Source organism: Notamacropus eugenii, chromosome 2, assembly GCF_028372415.1.
Source record: "Notamacropus eugenii isolate mMacEug1 chromosome 2, mMacEug1.pri_v2, whole genome shotgun sequence".
Classification (NCBI taxonomy): domain Eukaryota; kingdom Metazoa; phylum Chordata; class Mammalia; order Diprotodontia; family Macropodidae; genus Notamacropus; species Notamacropus eugenii.
Window position 1 is genome coordinate 106,304,013 of NC_092873.1, and position 24,264 is coordinate 106,328,276.

Genomic DNA, 24,264 nt, shown 5'->3' on the forward strand with positions numbered 1-24,264 from the left:
ATCACTAACTTCTCATCTGCCAACTCTCTCCACAAAACCTTGGGGCTCCCAGATATTAATGGACACTTCACTATGCACTTTAGTCATTGCTCTGGGGAACAGATATTACCCATCACATATTTGGGATTTTGAGACTTTGTGGAGAGGAACCCATTCTCCAAGGCCCACTGATGGAATGGCAACCCCAGGCTAGGAGCACAGCCTGGTCTCTGCTCCATAGGATGTGTACGTGTGTATATGTACGTAGGAGATATGTATTGAATATGATCACTTATAGATTATCTATATAGTAATTTATGGCTTGTCCTATTAAGTGGATTTCCTGAAATTTAATGTCAGGTTCCAAACAGGGGCAACAGGGTTAACAGCAGCAATTGAGGAAATCAAGGGTAAGAGTCCTATTTTCCAGAAGCACTCCACTTCAGGGTCATGTGATTTCAGTCCCTATGTAAGGTACACTGACCAAACGAAACTGGCAACTACCTAATGATGCCAGCCCACATATTTGTCCTACAACTTCCCATATATCAATCATACAACTAAAAGCTAGATCTTCTGTGTTAATAGTTCCCATGCAGGCTCTGGGGGTAGGGAGTGAATTGTTCACTAAGAGTCCAGCTAGATTTTCTTCTGTGTTCACCAAAGTCATTTCCAATGTGATTTGAAGGTCCCATTTCCTTTGCGGTTCAGATGTATTTGGTTTCCAAACAAAAATCCAGAATGAAACATGTTGGATCAATATATTTATTCCAAGGTGATTTACAATGAAAAATAAAACAAATAAACTTGTGTAAGCCAAACACATGAATTCTTTAATTGTTTTTAACAAAATATACAACCCAAAACACCACTCTATGGTGGAAGTGGCCTGAAAGGATGGGAGGTGGAGGGAGGGGCACACATAGGTTCCTGGCACAAGGACCGAGTCTGATCCCAAGATAAGATTCAGGTCTTCAGCCTCTTCATGCAGGATCAGCTGCTAAATGATTTAACACAAAAAGTTACTGGATCACAATACAATGAATGAAAGGCCATTTAAAATCAAGTAAGTGACCTCAAAGTGTGTCTGGTCCAGGCGTCGAGCCATGAGTCTTACCGATTTGTTGTCTTCCAAAAAGGGAGTCAGCTAGATTTTCTTCCATGTTTACTGAGGCCATTTCCATACAGGTTTGTGGGTGGACAGGATGGTCTCAAGCACAGGTAATAGTCAAGGGATTTGGGGAGATTAACATGCCACAGATCAAGAGAGATAGTGAAAAAAATGAACTACTCACACTTCATTTCAAACAACACAAAAGCAAAGTCACCCAAGCCGAATGCTTAAGAACCATTATTCTCCATTTATCCACGAAGATTTCCCAAGTCAACAAGCCTTATGGTACCTTCCCAAAAGGAGATCCATCAAAATCCCAATGGAATGGAACTAGGTATGAGTACAGCAAAAGAATTTTTTTTTAGTCAACCCTAGTTCCCTCTTTTCCCCAAATTCAAGAACTGGCAAAGAATCAAAGCCAAAATACAACCAAAAACACACTGTGTATTGAGACAGACAGAATCCATTTTAATGGCAAAGTACGAGAAAAGAAATTGGCAAAAGAATTCACAGAAAAAAATATTCTTCTTTTTAAACATCTGTACAGAAGAAGATATGGTATATGTAGCACTTTTCAGAAAGGGAGAAGGAAGTATTTGTCTAACTTCAACCAATTTTCCACTGTAGGATGCTAAGTACACCATTACATGGTGTGTCCAAAATGGAGGACCAGTCAGTTCCTGGACCCTCTAAATACCAGAGCTCTAAGAAGCCAATACAACTTATTTACAAGTAGCTCTGAAAGTTCTCACCTCTCCATTGCTAACACTGGTAAACACTAGATTTTGTGTGGTCCTAGGTAGCATCAACTGTACCTTCCTCCTGCGTTGGCATTTCCTTAGGGCCTATAGCAGCACTAACAACCCATTCTTTTCCAGGATAACTTAAGGCTGGCATTTCTGCAGCACTCAAAGTGCTGTTTTTGTCCACTTGAGAAAAGGTCTCCATCACAGGACTCTGAAACTCCGCCTGTAGTGTGCCTGTATCTAGGCTACTACTCTCATGTATATCACCTGGCATGGAGGGTAGAGAACAAAGTTTCTCCTCCTCCTTTTCAGAGAGTAGCTTTTCAGATGCTACAAAGCTGACCAGGTCTGGCTGGCAGGCAGATGGCCGAAGGCCTGAAGAGTAGATGGTATCTGGCTCCAGTCCTAGTGCCCCCTCAGCCTCTAACTTTAAAGTCTTTTCTGTATCCTCACGCAGCATTCCTTCAGCCTGGAGGTCCAAGGGTTCATGTGCTACTTCCATGTCCTCATCAACAGCTTTCAATACCAACTTAGGTTCCAAAGTAACAGAATCAGTCATCTTCTCATTTCTAGGGTTAGAGTTTTGTTTATCCTTCATCCCTAGGTCAAGTGCTACAGTTCCAGGAGGTTCAGAAGAAAACTCAGAAAAAGCAGAGGTAAGGTTAGTTGACCCTGTGGAACACAAAAATCTTTCATGTACGTTCTCAGACTGGGTAGCCAAGGACCCTTGGATTGGTTCTAACTTACCAACGGAGAAATCAGAAGCTGGATTCCCTGGGGCACAAAGTTTCCCTAAATCTGTAGTTTCAAGGCCTTCTGTAGATTTGCTTTCTGTTGCCGGTCTTAATTCAGTACTGACAACAGACAAGTCCAAGAATACTGACTCTTGTCCTTTTGGAATCTCTATGTTCTCAAGATTCTCAGTCTTCTCTTCCAAAATAGTTGGTTGGCAGGTCATTTTCTTCAGCTCTTCCTTTGGCTTTTCTCCCACTGGTTTGAAGTCTCTGATCATAGGTGTTCTACTAGCTGGTTCAGCAGACTGGTCTTCTTGACATTTTTCACAACCAGCTAGCACAGATTGCTCTTGTGGGCTGCCCGTTAAATAAATGTTTCTCCTAACTACAGACTGGATAGATGATTCTAGGGCAAAATGCTGGACACCTATTGATTGTGGGGTCTGTGACATAGATCTAGTATCTGCCTGAACTGAGTCTGTTCCTATGTCCATAGCAGACTGAGCTTGTGTATGTGGTTCTGTCACCTCATCTAGATCTTTCACTTCAGGTACTACGACCATTTCTTCAGGCTGATTAACAATTTGGTCATCCCTTGGTAGGGCAGTCTGTTTGGCTTCTTTCTTCCATATGTAACTGTCTTCATATTTCAAACAGGAATCCTTCACACTTTGGGGATCCCTTTGCACAATGGATAATGAAGTCTGAAGCTCCTCATCCTGGTCACCTATTCTCTCTTGCCCCACACCCTCTGAGAGTAATAATCTCCCTTCTTCCAGCTTAGGGGCTGCCTCTACCTCACTTCCACAATGCTCTTCAGCTAGGTGGGGCTCTTGATTCCTTTTAGCTTGGTTATCAACTATTCCAAGGTCCCTCGCATCTACCAACTTGGCAGAACATGCTATGTCTGACATGGGGGGGGCTGGCTCCTCTACACCAGGAGGACCTGGCTCTCCTGAGTTGAGGTCAGCTTCCCCCTCCAGACACATGTCTGTACTGGTCTCACTCTCATAAGGACTACAGGGCAACATGGTTGAAGCATTTGCCTCTGGGCTGACTTCTTCCTGGGGCTTACCCTGGTCATCTGCCAGAGAAGCAGAACCAAAGTCCATTCCTGTAAGAGGCTGTAGGCAACCTCTATTCTTTAGTTCCAAACTCTGTTCTACAATTGTCCGCTGTTTTGGGGATCCCATAGTCTTTACAATGGGTTTAGCCAAACAGCTGTCCAAAGGAATACTGGCCAAACCCTTGTCCTGGGACATCCCCTTTAGGAGAATACCACTCTCCCTAGGGCTGAAAGAACTATCAGAGTTCTCATTTTTAGAGGAGTTGCTACTCTCCCCATTGGACAATGTGCTGTTACCCAATTTGCTTTCTGGATTCCCTTTACCACCACTGCTGTAGAAGATGTCATATAAATCCTTGGCATTGGCTGTAGCTAGGCATGAGTTCCGCTTCTCCAATTTTTTGGCCTGTTCACTGAATACACCTGAGAGTGGTGGTGGAGGACGAACCAGCACAGACAGCAGAGCCTGGTCATGGTCACTTTCACTCACCCCAGGTGCCACCTCATCTGAGGGGATGGCAGCAGGGTGCACTGGAGCCAAAATGGAAGTTGGCAAGACTGGAGTCAAGAGGTTAGATCCCCCTATACCAGGGGTCAAGATCTGGGATATGGTAGGAGTTGATTTGACTGGAGACAGTCCAGTACTTGTCTGGGCAGGTGATGTTGTAGCTGACTTAAGTGTAACTGGGAGAGGTGGTGGCGGCGGAGGTGGGGGAGGTGGAGGCAATAGCTGTTCAGGTATGGGAGCTGGCTCATTTTTCTCAGCCAACACAGTCTTTTCCTCTGGGGAACTTTTTAAGATCACCTCTTCCCCACCAAATGCCTTAGAAATTATGTCAGGAGGTAGTAGGAGATCAGTTGAAGACTCTTTGACCACTGGCAAAGGTTTGGCAGTGGCACCTGAGGATTTAATGGACAAGAAAGTGTTAAGAGGTGCAGGCTTGCTCACTGTAGCTGAGCCAGACTTGCGTAGCACAGTTGTGGGGATAGGAAGGTTAGGCCGGATTTTGGCCTGGGTAGAGGTGGCAACAACAGGCATCCAGGGACTGGTGTGCGCAATGACAGTTTTCCCAGACAGTTTGATCTCAATGGGCTTCACTTTCCCAGCCTGGGCTTTGCCATCCTCTTTGTCTTTGTTAGTTTCCATACTCTCTTCCTTAGGAGTGCTTGGGGCTACTGCAGAACTTTTTTCATCGTCCTTTTCTGACTTCTTCCAGCTGAATTTCCCAAAGGAGGAGGATGTCTGTGGCTCCTTTGTTTCTTCTTTCAGCTGGAGTTTTATGGTCATTTTTCGCTTGTTCTCAAGTTTGTCTGGGGAGTTCCAAGTCTCAGAGAGCTGTTCATCTAGTTCTTCAGAAAGCTTTTCTTCATCTTCCTTAATTTCTTTCACCACCTTTGCTTTCTTCTCTTCAGTTTCCTCCTTTGGTTTCTCACTCAGTTTTCGCTTCAGTTCATTCTGCCTTCGGCGCTCAGTCTCCAGAACCACAGCCAGACCTGCCTGACGATCTAGATTCCTTCGCTCCTCATACAGCGGGTTTTCATCCACATATTTCTGTTAAAAGAAAAGGCAGGGGCTCAATAACTGGTTTGAGTTACTAGGAAAATGAGAAAACCTTGGTCCTGACACTGTTTTGAACAATAATGTTACCAGTATAGAAAACCAGAGGTTACCTTTCTAAGGAAGTACACACTCTCTTGACAGGCTCAGTGTCTTTTTCTCTCTGGGGGTTGAGACCTTCCTAGAAGTTGTCCCTTTTGATGTGGAACTTTAAAAAACAAAAAGCTCCAATCTGCAGTCATATCAGTCAGTGTTACTTGGGTAAAAATGCAACAATGACTTCTTAAAAAAATTCTTTGTGGGTTTTAGTTGGTGAAGGTGGGGTGAAATAGGCACTAAAGCAAATGGGGTAATGCACTATGCTACTTGAGAAACCAACCTTATACTTCTCATTGTGCTGGTGACATTTCACATGTTGTTCTCCAGAAATTGGATCCCCAAAAAATTCCTCACAAAGTTGGCAGTAATATCCAGTGATGGGAATTAGAAATTCAGAGCCTGGAGCAAGCAGATAAAAAGAGTTAAAGAAATGAGCATACAACACCCACAATGACACCAGCTAAAGGAAATTCCATGTACCCTTCCCTGAGTCAATATGGTAAAGAATAGAGCTTATCACTTACATTAAGTTAGAAATCTTATTCCCTTGAAGGCCTCTCAATAGCTCATTCTTCCTCTGTCTCAAATTTAAATCTTGAACGTAGAACTTCCCATTCTTCACACCTATGGAAACCTGGGCCTTGCCATCTACCCTGCCAACGTACTCTCTGGAGTACTAAACCTTGTCTTCCACTTGCTAGTACATTCTCTGGACTACTGGGCATTGCTATCCACCCTGATGCTGCAGGCTCTTATATTTGTTTTCCCCCACTATTAGAATTAGCTCTTTGTGGTAAAAGACCGACTTGCTTTGTACCTGTCAACACAGTGCTTGGCATACAGAAAATAATAAATTTTTTTTCATTCAGTCATCCATCCCCTTATTTTCCATTCTCTGGAACGCTGTTCCACAGGCTAAATGTCTCTTAGAAATTCCTTACAACTGTAAAAATCACTGAATACTTCTAATACACGCCTTCTTAAACAGCAAAGTATCATCCTAGAGATATAGGCTTATGTGCCAACTTCAAGAGATCTTGGAGAAGAACTCATGACAATTCAATCAATCGGGGTTTTAAAAATCTCACTGATCATCTACATATAAAAGCAGCACCCCTAATGAAATCCTTGCAAGCTTTTCTTGCCTTTGTCTTCAGGAAGAATGGAGCACATTCTTTTAACCATTCCCTACTTACTCTAGCCTTGTCCTAAGACTGGTTCAGGCTTCTTGGAATCATCACCACTCTCCTTCTGAACAAAGACTTTAAAAAATCTTCTAAAACCCATCCCACATGCAAGAAAATCAAAACAACTAGCTTGTCACCTGCTCGATTACGTTGATGCCATTTGTTGATGAGTTCTCAGAAGGCAATTCATGATCCCTTGATAGATAATTCTGTTGCCAATTCTCTTGGAACCTCAACTACCACTAAGCATCCAAAAAGGTGTGCAAACAATATCACAAGACAGTCAGACCAGAACTACTCATATAAGTTATTCAATGTAAAATTATTCAGTGAAAGTTGTCTATTCATCAGATCCACAGTATGGCACATGGTGATTACTTTTCAACTAGGATAGATCAAGAACAAAGGAACTTATTTCCCATTACTCTAAGTACTTTCACCCTCCTAACAACTAATCTAGACCCTATCTGGTTCTTTCAGAAGCAAAAGCAGTTAAAATGAACTATTATTTCTCTGATTTTTCTTAGTTCACCAAGTTTCAAACTTAAAACATATATACTGAATAAAAGGATGGTAAGTAAGAGAGCCAATAACTGGAAAGCCTGACCGTGATCATCACCCTACTTCTACCCTTTGCTGTTTCTCTTAGAAGAATCCTAATGCTGCTTCCCACTATCACAACCCAAGGAATCTTCCACCAACTGGCTGAAAAATGAGGTAAGTAAAGAAGGGTTCATACCTTTGGCAGGAACTGTTATTTTATCGACGCGCTTTGTGGTATCTTGCTTGGCCTCACTCTGGATCTTCGAAGCCCAAGGTCTGTTGTAGGGATCCAATGTCTATTTGCAAGAGGCAGAAGTGCTCACACAACAGCACTAATAACTCAAGGATACACCTTTCCTCTCTGTCATTTTCTCTCCCACCTGAGGCCATAGGCCCCAGTAACCCTCCCCACCTCCCCATCTGTCAAATGGTTAAAACGGAAATCACCTGTGAAAAAGGTAAACAAATGTTAGAGCAAGCAGCCAGCAATGGATGAAGTGAAACTCAAAAAAAAATCAGGTACTCAAAGGAATCAAGAGACAAAAGCTCCACTTACACTTATTATGGTGTCTAGGTACAGCCAGGACCCCTGGACTGAGCTCTGGGGATGGTGTCTCCTTTGAAGGGGTTGCTTGGCTCTTTGAATTAGGGCTCCTGCCCACATGAGAACTTTTCACTTGTCAGACAATTTGAGATGTGAAAGGAGATACAGAGGTTTGAGGGGAAGGGAAGGAAAATAGGAGAGAGGCCAGAACACTTACCTGTCTATGCTTCTTCTTATGCATGTGAGTAAAGAAATCAAACATGGTCCCACAAATAGTGTTGCAATCTCTGCACCAGTGGTTCCCAGCATCATAATATTCATACACAGTAGCCAGCTGAGAATGCTTGACTGAGGGCTGGGATGAGGTATCTGTGGGCTTGGGGCTCTTGGCATGAGACTTCTCATTATTTGACTTTGACTCCTACAGAGGGGAAAAAAAGTTTTTCAAACAGTAAGAGTTTGGAATTTAACCAACTCCTGCCCTCTCAGAAAAAGGATACAGTAACTCCAGCCATGCTAGGGATAATTCAAAGAAAGTACTCCGACTTCAGGTTTAGTAGGGTTCACAAGACCTCCAGGATACAAGCTCTACCTACTGGTTAGATCTCCAGGCAAGGGAAGGAACCTAGAGAAGACTGGCTCAAAGACACAGTCACTGCTATTTCAGTTTCACTTCACCAGGAACATGAAGTCACAGCAGTAGCTGAGATAAAATGAACCAAAAGAATCTTTCTTAGAAAGTATAGCACTGTAGAACACTGAAAATGAAAAAAATAAAATATATATATAAAAAAAGAAAATCTTGGTGGGAAGGGGAAAGAGAAAGGAATAAACATTTATATAGTGCTGAGGCTGAATTTGAATGCAGGACTTCCTTACTCCAAACTCATTTATATGTGGTAATCTCCATATATTTTTACTTATTTTTTTTCTTTTTTAAATTCCTTTAATATATACATTATCCATTTCATTGTGTTTTAAAGAAATTCTATATTCTGTTTTATGGTTTAATATTAAGAAAATATAATAAAGCATATAAAAAGGGGAAAAAAGAAAGATAGCACTCACTTAATTCCTTCTTTGAGAAACTTAAGAGAAGGCCTAAGCACTGTGCATGCGTAGAATAGGTGATTACCTTCAGACTATGATTTGGAAGGCTCTGTGAATGCACCACTACTTTCAAAAATAGAAATTCCATCATTAGAGATCTATTCTTTTAGTCTAATCTGTATTTGTTTTTAAATTATAACCCCTCGGGGTAACCTGCTAAACCTTCCTTCATAAATTAATTTCACTGACACATTAAAATACTTTAGTTGAGAGCAAAGTACTAAAGAAATGGAAGATGGTGTGTGGGAAGGATACAGAACTATAATTTGGGTTATGTGAGATATACTGCAGAGGGAGCATTATGAGGGAACAGAAAAAGAAAATGTTAAAGATCCAAAAGCAAATGCAAAATATTTCTATCATTCTGCATAGGAATCACTATACTAAGAGCACTAACCTTTAACTGATATAGAAGGTTATACAGAGGAGAAAAAGCAAGGGTAAAAAGGAAATGGACATGGCAAAAGTTCCTCACTAGGAAGGGGAAAATTAGACTGCAAGATTAGTCCAGAAGCATCAGGTCTACTCATGTCTCTGCCAACTCAGACTGAGGACTTACAGGCTCTAATGCCAATCAAGATGACAGAGCATCTCAGGATCTGAGAAAGGCAATAATCAGAACCTACGTGCCAACTGCAAAGGACCAAGACCTCAGTACTCTTTCCCTTCAGAGCTCCTCCACTCACAATGATGCTGGCAATAGGAACCACAACTCCATTGAGTTGAGGAAGAGAACTGTGCTAAAAGAACATGGAGAGAAAAACTCATTCTTCCCAGGCCAAGCAGGCTAGTAAATTATATAAAACAAAATTATATGGGGGCTGTCATTTGGGTATTAAGCTTCAGACAAGGTCATATATAGACCTTCCCTTAAGTCTTCAAGGTCCAGAGTAACAACTCAGACCAAAAAAAAAAAAAAAATTAAGTCATAAAACAGAGAAAACTGCCAGAAGAAATCCAGAAACGTATTCTTCAGTCAAACCCAAAAGATTTCATTCAAGAGAAACAAGCACATTCACTGCAGAGGGTGATTTCAGAAGTTATTCTTTTAAAAGGGAAAAAAACCCTACATTCTCACCTGGCCAAGAATGCAACTCATGGCTTTCTGCGAACTTTCCCAATCTCTATTAGGGAACCATACCACCTCCAGACTGATGCTTCTTTCTCAACTAGCATAAGGTACCACCACATGCCAGGAAAACACTTACCAACTCCAATAAGTTCTGGGGAAATAACCAGTCCCTAAGTAAGAGAGCTGATAATACAGAAGTGACTGCATTTGAAAAGTACACACATGCCCTGCTCTGCCAGGCCCTGACCTAGATACAAATGATCAGGCCTGATGAGCCCCAAGCCTCTCTCCTCTTCATCAATATCTGAGTTCAGACATTACCTTGCTAGAGGAAGAAGAGGAGGAAGAGGAGGAGGAGGAAGAGTTGTTAGAGGATGGAGACACTTTTTCTGGGCTCTTGGATTTCTCAGCCTTCCCAGACTTCTCTGACGACTCTTTGCTATCATTAGAAGGCTTTTGGGTTTTATCAAAGATGTTGATCCCCAGGATCTGAGCCACCTTGTCCAGCTCAGACTGTTTCTTTTCTGCTGCCTCTGCCTCACGCCGCAGCTCTGCCATGTCCTTCATGATGTTGTCCTGCAGCCGGCTCACCTCCACCAGGAGTGGGTCTTTGTGGCCATCTTTCTCCCGTCGTTTCTTACGGAGCATCTCTCCTGGTGAGACAGCAGCAGAAAGCATCATATGGCAAGTTACTTAAGAGCATATGCCATTATTTAAACCACAATGGGAAGAAAAAAACAACAAACTACTAGAACTAACAGGCTGTAGAATTTTTTCCCAAGGTTTTTAAGAGCAGAACAGGTAGTCATTTGTTTTAAGTAAAGCCTTTCTAGAGATAGATGAAGGAACCTCATAATCTCTGGTGACCTTTTCTATTCCGTGACTACATCTGATGATGATGACGATGATGACGATGATGATGATGATGATAACAACTTTATCTAGAATTCTTCCTGAAACTGGGTGGTCTGAAACAGGATAGCTAAATGGTCTTTAAACCAGAAATGGCATTCTCGTTCATGTCTCATTTAACTTGATTCAGAAGGTCATTTTGGCTTTCCTAGTCAAATTGGAATTAATCACAAAATTCCAGATTCTCTCTTTTCCCCACTACATTTTTTTTTAGACCTAAAAATAGTCTTCTTTTCCCAATCACTCAGGTATATTTCTTCCCCATATAAGACTGGTTCTTACAGAGGTAATAATAAGCCTCCTCTACTCTTATTTGGTCATTTATTCCAGGATAGACAGGGATACTAAGAACCTCACTGAAACTCTTACCTACTCCACTGCAACAATGAAACTGTCAGATTCCAGTACTGATGTTAGCGCAAGAGGACCTACCTCTCCTATGTGTCTAAGAATTCAAGTTTCTAAGACAGTAGAATAAGGAATGACTTTATAACTCAGGCCCCAGGGGCAACAAATAAATTGTCCTATCCTCTCCCTAAATGCTCTCCAATTGGCTTTCCTCCTCAAACTGGGATAAGGGCCTGGCTCACAGAACAGCTTCATTCTAGGGCAAGGAGCAATACCTTGCTGCTTATGAAGCCGATCCAGCTCAGTTCTGAGATAGTACATCTTCTTCTGCCGTGCATCCCGGTCACTCCTCAGTTTTTCCCTCTCTTCTATAACCTGTAGGGTACAGAAGGGTATGGTGCTTCCTCTCACTTCCAGCAGTCAACTCCATCTATTTCACTAACATCCCTTCCCCAGAAGTTCTCTTGACAATCTCAAACAGATAAATATGACTGCTTAGAGTTGAGTCCAGTATCTTTGGGCTCATACTTGAATTTTTATTCTAATAAAGTAGTCAGAAAAAAAACTCATAACTTTCTCTTCCTTCCTCTCTCCAGACATTGTCCATTCAGTCAGTTACACTATTTGAGGAAGTACCCAGATTACTCCCAGTAAGTCCCTTTCTAAATTAGGAATTTAGAATTCCTAAATTCTAAATTCTTCTATTAGATCCAATAGAAGTTCACTTGAGACCAAGAGAACAGACCAAAGGGTTTGTGTGATTTCTGAACTTCAGAGACCAATGTGAAATCCCTGCATCCATTGGCCTTGGGTCTAGGGCTTATACAGGACTGTGGGAAAAGAATCAGTCACTATAAGTTGGCTCTGAGTTTTTTTAAGTTCTATCTCCATAGAAGCCACCAGCCTCCATTTCAAGAGGCAAAGAATATAAATTAACAACAATTGACATTTATATAGCTATTTAAGTATTGCAAAGCATTTTACAAACATCTCATTTGATCCTCCCAACAATATTATCATGTTCTACAGCTATTATTATCCCAGTTTTACCCTTGATACATACTGAGGGTGAGACAGATGTAAGTGATTTGGAAGACTGACACAGTTAGAATCTGAGATCAAATTTAGGCTCAGGTCTTCCTGATTTCCTAACTCCAAATCTAGTGTTCTATCTACTACACCACCACCTAGCTGTCTCTACCTAGATTATAATACCTAGGCATAGAAATGTAAAGGCCTAGGAAAACGAAAGGGGAGGAGGGGGGAAACACCCTGATTTTCTGTTCTTTTCCCAATGTCTCCATTCCTCAAAAATACAAAATTTTTAAAAAAACAAATCCAGTATATACATATATATGTATGTGTGTGTGTATACACACGTATGTATATATGTACAAACCTATACACATATACATTTTATATATATAAATGTGTTTATATATGTATACATAAATATATTCCTAACCTAACAAAATTATTTTAGATCCATAAAGATCTGTAAATGGCATTCAAATTGTGTTGCATATATTTTAGTTGTCCTAAACATTTATAATCTCTAAGCCCCTTCCCCCCAAGAAAAATAAGCCAGCCAAAAAACAAAACAATGAACTTCTCCCAAAAACAAAAGGCTGAAAGATTTCTTCCATGACTTCAAATTTCCTGAGGTTTTCTACATCTCTACAATTCCTGGGAACACAAAGGGTCACTATCAAATGAATACGTATGTGAAAGTGCTTTGCAAACTTTAAAAGAGCTACCTAAATGTGAGGTACTGTTATACAGCCATCACTCCTGGTACTTTACTCCCTGTAAGGACAGTTGGAAAAAGCAGAAACAGCAGAGCTTATGTTTCCCAAGTCACATCTATTTTCTATGATCACTACTCAAAATGCATTAGAATGAAGCACAAAGATTCATAACTACTGCCCAGCCCCTTAGCCAGAAAGCTTCTAATAAAGTCATGATTGTTTAAGACTTCTACTCTAAAACATTCTGCATTCAATACCATAAAATCCCAACAATGTAAATGGAGACCTTGACTTTGAATAAGGAAGTCAGAACTCCACTTGAAAAGACAACTGTCCTCCCAAGGTCGGACCCAGAATCACACCCTAGAAGGACCACTCACCCTAAGGAGAAACATGTGAGGAAACCTGGGGGGACAGGCAAACTTGGGAGAGGATTATAATCCCTGCAGCAATTGAAGAAACCAGTGCCTGACTACAACTCCCACCCCCAGAAGAAAACAAACACAAACTTGGTGCCCCCTGAGATGCCCACCATGGCCTAAAACAAAGGACCCAAGTTCACAATATTCAACCACAAGGCTAATCTTCACCTTCTGCTTCTGGGAAGCCCGATTCTTCTCATCTGAGATCTTTTCTGGATTGTATCTCATAAGTGGTGGAATGGGTAGTCGAACTGGCACCTTGGTAGAGTTGTTGATGACAGGGATGGGCACTAGCAGTGATTCGTCCCTCTTGGCTTCAGCAGAGGTCACAGTGGGGATTACGCGAAGGTTGGGGCGGCTAGGGGTGACTTGTTTAGTGATAGGCATAAGTCTGTGGGGATCAGTCATTGGATGGCCAGGTTGCTGGGGAGAAGGGTACATGGGCCAAGCAGAGACTGCATATGCCATGTAGTGTCTATAGGCATCAAAGGTGGAAGGAGGCATAGCAGGTGTCTGGTAGTTTGGGGGAATTGGAGCTGCAGTGAACTGAGGATTAGTAGGAATCTGAAACTGGGTCACAGAGGAAGTACAATGTGGGAGTCTACTGGGGGGAGTTGGGGCTGAGGGAATCAGACATCTGATGGCAGATGACCGAGGCCCACTGCTAGCCATTTCTGGTCCTGGGATCTGGCTCATGGGGTGGTCAGACTTGAGAAATGGGGGGCTGTTCTTTGCCCTCAGATAAGGATCCACAGGAGAGGCTGCATGTGGCAGGGACACCTCAGGGGAACGAGTATCGCTCCGCCGTGCCTCCCTGCTTTCCAGCCTATGTGAGTCTGAAGAACTCCGATCAGACAAAGAACGTCGATCTACTGAGTGTCGATCAGCTGAGGAGTGTGAGGACAACTTTTTTCCATGGAGTCGTTCCTGGGTGCGCACAGCCAATTTGCTGATCTCTGCCACCCCAATATCCAGCCCTATGGTTTTCAGCAAGTTATGGATTTTGGCATATTCTGGATTGGTTTCCTCTCGAGCATCCAGTTTCAGAGCTGATGACGGAGAGGGAGAGGAGCTTGCTCTCTGTCTCCGAGCTTCACTCCCAAGACCTCTAAGGGACTCTGGTGGGGATTCTGGCTTTAAGTCCTCTTCTTCATTCCCATAGAGAAATTTTTCCTCATCCTCTATGTCAGGGAAGCTACGTCGCCTTTTTTCTTGGGCACTGGTAGGGTCTGCCAACATACCCAGAATTCGGGAAAAACCACTGCCATCTTGGCTGGCTCTCTCATGGGGCAACAAAAAATCTGTGTGACGCTCACCAGACTCAACCTTCCCATCTATTTTCTCCTTGTGGCTTAGAAAACTCCCAAATTTCTCTCGGAGGGGGCTAGTATCCTTCGGCAGCCCAGAAAGAGGACCCCACTGATAGGATTCTTGGGGTTCCTTCAATGCAGTCTCTGTCATGGCTCCTTTGTTGTTTTCAACTTCTGAAGTAAAAGGGACTGTAACACTGCTTGGGGGAAGAGATGGATGGCCAGAGAGGAGAGGAAGTTCTTGGCTAGAGGTGGTACTGTTGGAAAAACTCTCCATCTGCAAAGAAAAATACCATCAATTTAGCCCCCAAGTAGATCCATGGCAGGATCCTACTTAAAATGCATTTATTCAACTACAACACTGTAAATGCTAGAGTTTCATACACAATTCTCTTAACGTTCTTTTTATATGGAAGTGCTCATGCTCTGAGTTCATTTGTCAAGCATAATAAATAATGAAATCAAAAACAAAAAATAAAATGCATTTGTTCTTACTAAGCCAGTTGGAGAAAGTAAGTATAGATAAAATTATTCTTAGGCAGGTATGGGAAGGGTACAGGAGAGAAAAGGGTATTTTGGGAAGGGAAAACAAGCAACAGAGTAGATTGGTCCCAGGCTCACAGGGATATACTCAGTCTTGCAGGCCTGACAGATTCTCTGTTAGTTCTCTCCAACATCAACTACTTGTAGGTTCTCTTACAAATAGAAAGAGCTAGATGCTTAATCACTGATGTGTTACTAATATCACAGATTCCCTAGGAGTGACCTGGATAGAACACCTCTTATTTAAGACAACTTTTGCATCTATCAATATATATACTTTGGCTGAACAGTAAAACTAACACAGCAAAAAGAGTTCAGGTGAGCCCTTTAGGAAAATATCCAAAGCTATATCAAAAACAAAATTTAACAATAAGAAAAAAATGTACCCAGACTGGCTCAGGAGAAAGGAGGGACTGGGCAGATGAAAACAGAAATAGGATTCAGACCTGCAAAGAAGGTTCCACATCTACTTCTACTCGCTTCTTCAGAATGGACTTCTTGGGCATCATGGGCACATCCTCCGGTCGATGCACTGTATATCCTGGCTCTGACCCTGACACTCCAGAGATGGTACAACTGCTGCTGCTGCTATCTACCCCAACCAGATCCTGACCCAAGCTCCTGTTCCGCTCTTCCTCTTCCTCCCGTTTTCTCCTGGCAAGGTCTAGCTCCCGGAACTCAGGGTCCATGAACCGGGAGTTAGGGCTGTGCCTTCGCTGTCGGTAGTTTCGAGCCCCTGAGACATAGTTAGAGTGGTCCCCACCCAAACTATGTAGCTTCTCAGTATCATCGTAGCGGGACCGTTTGGCTTCCCGGCTTCTTTCCTCAGATCGAACAGAATAGGAGACTTTGAGTTTGTCTCTGTCTCGAAGGAGATCATCATGACGGCTAATATGGGGGTTATAGTCAGACCTATGAAGGAAGGCCTCTCTTGTCCTGTAGTCCTCGTCCAGTCGCCCCAGAAAAGGGCTAAGGGGCCCTTCTTCCCGGGTGGCGTAGCGCTCAAGGCCCCGGGAGCACTGGGAACTATGTGTGAAGATAGGACCATCAGCCAGGTCATCCCTGAAGAAAACAGAGAGGAATCACTGGATGTAATGGATTTTAAGACAGTAAGGACAGAAGAGATTCCAGATGCTTCTGGAACTACTTCAGAGCATCCTAAAAGATAGAATATAATATTACAGGGAGGTAAAAAAATAGGTAAGAACACATATCTGGTATCATAGAATAACCGTTTTAAGGAAAATTAGCTACTCAGTGATTTCCACTGGCATCAACATGACTTTCCCAGGAGCATTTAGATGTCTCATCTATGTATCATACCGCAGGTTTCCAAGTTTCAAAGATTCTCTGGCCTCTCCTGTCAGCTTTCTTCTGCCCTATCTGAATGCCCATAAAGCAGTCAGCTATTCTTCAGGTGAGGACAGATTAGAGGCTCATCACATTTTTATCTCAAAGAAATAAAAAGGTAATGGAGTTTCAGGTATACAGGAAATAGAAACTAGATTAAACCTCTGGTCTGATCTATATCCCAGCTTCTGGTTATAAAGCAAAGTATTCTAACCTACTCTGGGAATCTCAGAAAACACTTATCACACAAAGTGTTCTTTCCAAAATACTGATATGCACGTCCTAAAAACACTATTAAATACCTCAAACATCAACTGTCACACTTCTAAGCTTTCAATAGCATGACCCAGATCAGGACAGATTTCCAATGGCAGCTTAGATTTAAAGAAGGGAAGAGTCTTTTGAGGTAAGGAGCAAATATAAAGGCCCTCCGGCACTTCAAAAGCATGAAACTATTTAGAAATCTACATTTTAAAAAAACACAAAAAATAAAGTGGTTACCTCTCACTCAGATCCAAAGAGACAGTATCCTAAAGTTAGGATGATCATTATTGGTGCCTTCTGCAGTTTCTACTACTGATTTTATATTTACTAGGCATGACTTGCTCTACAGGTCTAGACCTGACAAACATTTATTAAGAACCCCATGAAAAGCTGTCCAGGATAAAGTTTATCTTTCCAGAAGAGGTTGAAAATAAAACTGCTACCAGGGAAGAAATGTTCCTATTACCACCTCTTCCCTATATTGGCAAGGTGAGAGGTATAGTAGGTATAGTATATGGATTTGGTAAATTCAAGGCTACATCCTAGTCAGATCCAGAATACAAGATAGTGCTACGCAACTACCAACAAATGTAAACTCTTGATGCCTAATTCTATTACAGATTCTCTGAGTTGGAAGGAATTTCAGAAGTCCTTTAGTCCAACCTATACCTAAATGTAAATCCATTCTCCAACATTTCTGAAAAGGGGACAGCTGGCCTTCCCCTGAATATCTTCAGTGGTAAAGGAAGCTATTTCTTGGAAGAGGTGTCAGCATAAAGTATTGTCAATCTATATGGAGAAAAGTAATTCCCAGAAAGCTGGAATCCAGTCATAAGATCTCAGATTTCATCTCGAGAAGAGGTGAAGAAATACCGGAAGGAGTAAGACATTAAATGTACACACATACCAAAATTAGGTCATTCAGAAACTTAAAAGTCTCCTTTCCCAAACAAAGCCCAATGAGTCAAGTACCCTCCAAGGAAGACAGTGATCATAAAGTCGCAGAAAGTTATAAAAAATTTTTAGCCCTTGCTGTAAGACCCAGGCCCAGTTCTGGAAAGGGTACCCTTCACAAGATTTGGCAGGGTCTGGCTGTTAGAAAAATGGTCTAGTTGGGAGTCCACTTTCTTTACTGCTGCTTGCCTATGGCACTCTGGGAAATTCCTTTCTCTAAGCCTGGCAAAAACAAGGTAAAAAGCACTGGCCCTAACCTAGTTTGAAGAAAGAAGAATGAAAATTAAGTATGAGAGGTGCTGAAATAAGTTCTATGAATGGAAATTACTTTGGAGGTACCATGACAACAGACAATTCCTGCTATAGCCAGACTGATTCCCCCATAGCCAATGTATTCATTTCACACAACCAATTAGAGCACACATGCCAAGAAGAGGTTACTATCCTAAACAGAAATGTACTTGGCAGGGTAGAAATGACCATCCAGGTAAACTATCCTGACATTAAATTCACAACTTTCATAACCTGGCTTGAACTTATCTTCTAGGCTCACTGTACATTACTTTCCTTTCCAAACCTCTGTGCATTACTATCCAGGCTAACTCACCTTCTGTTTCACACACAAAGCACTCTTTCTCTAATTTCCACACCTTTGTACTGGCCATCCTCTATACCTGAAATATTTCCTTCTCACATCCAACTCTTAAAATCCCTCCCTTCCTTCAAGATGAAGTTCAAGCTTCACCTTCTATATAAAGCCTCTCCTGATCTTCCCCTCACTGCCAGTACTCTCCCTAACTACTTTGGTATTTATTTTGTACATACTTTCATATGTATGTATCGCTTCCTTGCAAGGAAAGTAAGCTCTTTAAGAATAGGTGTTTTTTTTTGGACCCCTGGCACATTTACAGGGATTTAATACTGGTTGACTGATTTGATTGACATAATTTGATTGACATAATTTGATAAAAACACCGAGTAAAAGAAAGGAACCCTAAGTTATTTGCAAATAATTCATTTATACACAAGTGTTGGTGGGATAGCTCTTCTCACCACTACCACCAGCTGAAAATTGGCTCACTGCCAAAGGATGTTCCAAACACAACACAAGCCTTGGTAATCTCAAGGACCAATGACTAACAAACTGACTAACAAACTGAACAGGAAGAAGTCACAACTGTGTAAAAATATGGGTGGGATAGGGGGTAAAAAAGGAAGAGAAGAGCCATGCAGAACTTCTTGTTTTTTTCACCTTTCGCTAAAAAACAGAACCCTCCTTCAATTGGTACATTATGATGGAAGAGTGATATTCTGAAGGTAAACAATAAAAACTATGCAAATCACCTCCAGTACACAGTAAGTAAAGAATCACCACCTTTCCTAAGCTGACCTCTCACTTTCTGAAACAGAAGCAGCTGGGAAGAGTGGATAGAAATGTTTTCTATGCATGGCTTATTCATATACACTGAAGCCATGACTCCAGACCAAAGGCTTCAAAGCTACAGAGTCATGTACGTTTTTATCTTCCCTCATTTAATTTACCCACTTTAAGTGATGCTTTGAGGTGAATGCTATTTAGCAGAAACAATGTTCCTCTCATCCTTGCTTCACATTTGTACCCAGTGCCCTCCTCCCCACTTCATGTGCTCTATGCATTATGTACAGATATATTCTCCATCTGAGAGCAAATTCACACTTACCGCCAATCAATCTGTACACTTTCCACAATGTGCTGGGAATGGACCAAAAGAGACATTGTCACAACGCTCAAGCTTATATAATTCAAGGGAAATTGGGAAAGCCAAAATGGCTACTTTCCTTGTATCCAAGTCTAAATTTAGTTCTCTCCAAAATATATTTCCCTTTCTTCAACACCTAATAGTTTCAGAAGAGTTCTTTATATACTTAAAACGCTAAGTTTTTAGCTGTCATACTTGATGTATTTCTTCAATATGCTATCTTCTACTTTCTTTTAATTATCTGTTATAAAAATTTATTTTCATATAACCAAGCACAATGTTAACTCTATCCATAAAAGATACATACTAAAGGAGTTCAAAAGAAAAAACACATTAATAATCAGCTTTTAATGCTCAATCCCAATAAGAGTCAAGGAAATTAAAATTAAAACAATTCTGAGGTATCATTTCACAACCATTCACATTAGCAAGAATAACTAAAAGTATAAAATTCAGCGTTAACAGGATTATATAGAAAAAGTACACTTGGTGCTGATGAAATTGCAAATTTGTAGAATCTTTTTGGAGAGAAATTGAAAAAACACAGTAAAAGTTACAAAAATCATCATGTACATTGTTGGAGATATACTCTGAAAGTGTTATCAAAAGCAAAAGAGCTATTTGTTAAAAAGATTTTCAGAGTAGAATTATATGTAATTAAAAAAAAAACAACCTACATGTTCCAAAGTAAATGGCTAAAAGGTGGCATGTTGATAAAATGGAATAATGCAATGCAATTAAAATCAACAAGCATCTGAAATAAAAGGAAATCTGCAAAGGCCTATAAATGTCTAAATAATGAAAAGTAAAAAAAGCTGAACCAAAAGAATGGACCTCACACAATGATCACATTAGAAAAAGTTAATGAGAGTTAAGGAACAAAGAGTTCTAATAGAGCAACAGATGCAATGTTGATATATCTTCAATAAAATTAATTTAAATGCAAAGGTATTACGTCAGTTTAACTATTTGAACTGTTGCTCAATGTTAAGTTTTTAACAAAACATTTAGTTGCAGCAATGTTAGAATTCAATGTGTTAAGGGGCCAGACTAATCATGTCTAAATTATGTCTGTGTCAGAAGGTGGTACCAATAACTAATGGATTGGAGAACAGCTATTATACATTCCCATTTTAGCATCATCATAAATTAAAGATGAACTCTCCTTTAAATTTACTGATTTTTTACCCATTAATTTATGAATTTTATGAATCCATATTTTGTTTATATGTTTAGTCCAAAAACTTAAGAAAGGGACTTCAGTTCAGTATTCCAGGATTTGTTGAAAAAGGACATTTAGTCACATTATTCAATCTTTTCTTGATCTTATAGACTTTGATCATATTCAATCAACTTGACCCTGTCCAAATTTTTACCCAAACAGATTTATCACAGGCAGCATAGTCTTTATCAGTACCCTTCGTTCTTGGAGGCCTTCCAAACCTCAAGGCCTATTATACTGTCTGCTGGATATGGGTCCAAAATTTCAGTGCCAAGACCCAATACTTCAAACACAAGAACTTCAGCAATTAAGAGCCTCCTGTCTAAAATTACAAGTCACTACCATTACTCTTAGCTTCAGGAGAATCCTACCTGTCTATGTCACCAAGGTTATCCACTGGAGACCCCAATCGATCATTAAGCCTTCGGGGGTCAGGTGAGCCAAGGCAAAATCGGTCATTGCCAACAGTAATCCGCAAGCTTTGCTCCACAGAAGACTCAGAACGAAGTCCAGGAGATCGCCTCTGCAGGGACAAAACACAAGAGTAGGTTCCCTGAATTTTGATAGAGATGTTGAATATGGAATCACAGAGGTTAGAAATAAGAGAACCAGAAAGTACCAAGGAAAAAACCTCCCATTTCCCAGGAAGCTATTTCCGGAATAAGGAAAAAAAATCACTGTATGATGTTTCCTCAACCCCCAGATACTTTCAAGAACATTTCCCTGAAGGTAGGATATATCCCCTCCACCTTCCCAAAGTGTCTCCCCTTTTTTCTCTCCCCTGACCTTGACACCATACTCTTACTCAAATAGACAGAAAAACAGTCCATTCCCTCATGACCAAAAACCTTGGGAACCCTCCTCCTGCCCTTTCACGTCTACATCTTAGACAACCACTCAAAGAAAGGCAAGTTCTGTCCCAGGGATTCAGGACAGACCTCTCAGAATAAAGGTCTACTGCTCAGCAAGCAGAACCAAAGCGGAAAATGGACAAGAGTCCTGCCCAGGACCACCTCCCTTCTTCTCACACCCTTTCTGCTCCCTTTTTCCCCTCTGATAGGGCTGATTTCAGAGAGGCAGAAAAGGCCCGAGGAATACCACTTTCCCTTTCTGCTGGCACGAGCAGGGCTGTCTTTCCCAAGCCCCAGGGGGCGGCTGAAGCCCCAAATGACTGCAGTGCCGCAGGTCTCCGAGGAAGGAAACCACGCACCGCCACGGCCAGGCCCCGTGGACCAGTGACACGGAAGGTGGCGCAAGGAAAGTCAGACAACGGGGAGGTGGGGGCAGGCGTGGGGCCGCATTCCCCCCCAAATCTCACCCAGAGCCTAGGGAAACACACCGCTCCATCACCTCCTCGATTCTGAGTCCCGACTCCCGTTATCCCTCGGGGGAGACCCCGTTATCCCGTAACGCTAGGCCCGGAAGGGTGTCTACACTGCCTCCGCCCGGGCTCAGGCCCGGGAGGGGTCCTCCCTGCTCGGGACCCCAGCCCGGGGGCGGCGGGGCACGGGGGTGGATTACCCGGCTGCCGCTGTCCCCCGGATGGTCTCCGCGGCCGTCCCGGGCGAAGTCGGAGCGGGAGCACGAGCGGCTGCTGCCGCGGAAGCCGCCGGAACCCGACGGGAAGAGGCGTCGGGGCCGGGTCGGAGAAGGCGAGGCCCGGCGAGAGCAGGGCGGGGAGCCCCGGCGGCCCCGCGGGGGGCTCGGGGACCCGCGACGGCTCCAGGGAGGTGACGGAGAGCCGCGCCGGCGGCCGCGGAGGGAATGCGGCGGGGACGGGGAGCCGTGGCGGCCGCGGTGGCCCGAGGGGGAGCGGGGCCGGCGCACCGGGGCCCGGGAGGAGGCCGAGGACGACGAGGAGGAGGCGGGCGGCGGGGAGGCGCGGCGGACCGGCCCGGTGGAAGAGGAGGAGGAGCCGGCGCTGCGGCTGGGGCGGGAGCCGCCGCCGCCGCCGCTCTCCTTGGGCCGATGCGAGGAGACCGACGAGCGGCCGCCGCTGCGGTACATGGCGCCGGCGAGGGCGGCACGGGCCCGGCCCCGAGAGGGAGGCCGAGACCGCTCCGACTCGGCGGTGCCCTGGAAACCAGCGCCGCCGCCGCCACCTCCGCCGCGCGCCGCCGCCGCGCGCGCCCCCGCCGCCGCCTCAGGGGCCCACACGGGGGGCCGGCCGCGCGCGCCGCCGGGTCGTTGGGGCCAGCCCGCGACACGCCTCCTTCCTCCTCTCCTTCCCTCCCACCCGCTTCTCCGCGGGGATTAGTGGGAGGAGGGAGAAAAGGCGGGAGGCGGGCCCGCAAGAGGAGAGCTGACGCGAACGCCTCGCACCAGATCCTCTTTCTAGCCCGCCAAGATGGCGGCCACGCGCCCCGCCCCTCGGGGCCGCGTGACTCCTCCGCTCCTCGAGCACTAGGTTTGGAAGAGACGGGGGCGGGGCCAATGGAGGCGGGGTCAGGGAAAAGAAGGAAAGGGAAGAAAGAAGTGGGTGGGGCTAGGCTGAGAGAGGCTCCGCCCACGAGCCTCTGGGTGGTCCTGGTCCTGTGGGGGAAAAAACACTTGGGGTCAAAAAGTCAGAAGAGCCCACGTGTCTGACACTGTATGTGGCTCCTTGCACATAGTAGGCACGTTACGCAACAAATTTTTTAAAGCAGAATTTTAATTATTTTTATGCCTTTCAAAATATAAAATTTTAATATGAAGATATTAAAATTTCATCAAGTGAAATTGGGAAATTATGGTCATGCCATCCTAGATTTAAGAAAGGAGCTTTTAACCTTTTTTGACACAGTACTGAAGCCTATGGAGCCCCTTCTTGGAATGTTTTTAAAAGCAGAAAATGCAGTACATAGGATTACAAAGGAAACCAATAATATTGAAATATATTTCATCAATGGAGGGAATGTGGAAAAATTGGGGCACTAAGGTACTCTTGGTGGGGTTGTGAATTGAGCCAACCATTCAGAAAAACAATTTGGGACGATGCCCAAAGGGCTATAAAACATCCATTAGTATTTGACCCAGCAATACCCCTACTAGGTCTTTATGCCAAAGAGATCAAAGGGGAAAGGACCTGTTTGTACAAAAATATTTATAGCAGCTCTTTCAGTGGTAGCATAGAATTAGAAATTGAGAAGATACCCATTGATTGGGGAATGACTGAACAAGTTGTGGTGTATGATTGGGCTGGAATATTACTGTGCTATAAGAAATAATGAGCAGCAGGGTTTCAGAAAAATCTCCTACGAACTGATGCAGAGTGAAGTGAGTCAAACCAGAACACTGGACGTTAGTAGCAGCAATATCGTGTAATCAGCTGTGAAAGACTTAGCTACTCTGATCAAGACAATGAACCAAGACAATTCCCTGTTTCTTTTTTTAATTTAATATTTTATTTTCCCCCAATTACATGTAAAAACATTTTTAAATTTTTTAAAATTTTGACTTCCAAATTCTCTCCCTCTGTCTTTTCCTTCTCTCCCTCTTTCCCTCCATTCCCCTCTACTTTCCTTTTCGTCTTCATTGAGAAGGCAAGCAAGATCCAAGACAATTCTGAAGGACTCATAATGAAAAATGCTATACACTTCCAGGGAGAACTGATGAAGTCTGAATGAATATTGAAGTATATATTTTTTAAATTTTCTTAAAAAAAAGAAATGTTATCAAAATATTTTTAAAAGCAAGTTCACAGGACTCCACCCCACCCACC

The 24,264-nt window shown here is 42.9% G+C and overlaps 1 protein-coding gene across 2 annotated transcripts in view; it reads right to left on the reverse strand.

Annotated features, from left to right (window-relative positions):
• Positions 1 to 22,652, reverse strand: part of ZNF318 (zinc finger protein 318) — a 44,590-nt gene extending 21,938 nt beyond the window's left edge. The window contains exons 1-10 of one of the 2 annotated variants that reach the window (XM_072642236.1): positions 22,086 to 22,644; positions 20,936 to 21,087; positions 15,482 to 16,097; positions 13,351 to 14,769; positions 11,288 to 11,387; positions 10,074 to 10,405; positions 7,788 to 7,991; positions 7,223 to 7,322; positions 5,577 to 5,695; positions 729 to 5,191 (exon numbers count right to left, since the gene is read on the reverse strand). In XM_072642236.1, the coding sequence (XP_072498337.1) occupies positions 1,889 to 5,191; positions 5,577 to 5,695; positions 7,223 to 7,322; positions 7,788 to 7,991; positions 10,074 to 10,405; positions 11,288 to 11,387; positions 13,351 to 14,769; positions 15,482 to 16,097; positions 20,936 to 21,087; positions 22,086 to 22,571 (6,831 nt within the window). In that variant the 5' untranslated portion in view covers positions 22,572 to 22,644 and the 3' untranslated portion in view covers positions 729 to 1,888. Of the gene's footprint in view, positions 1 to 728; positions 5,192 to 5,576; positions 5,696 to 7,222; positions 7,323 to 7,787; positions 7,992 to 10,073; positions 10,406 to 11,287; positions 11,388 to 13,350; positions 14,770 to 15,481; positions 16,098 to 20,935; positions 21,088 to 22,085 lie in introns of those variants that run through there. The other variant, XR_011974280.1, reaches the window with a different exon arrangement.
• Positions 22,653 to 24,264: the final 1,612 nt, after the last annotated feature.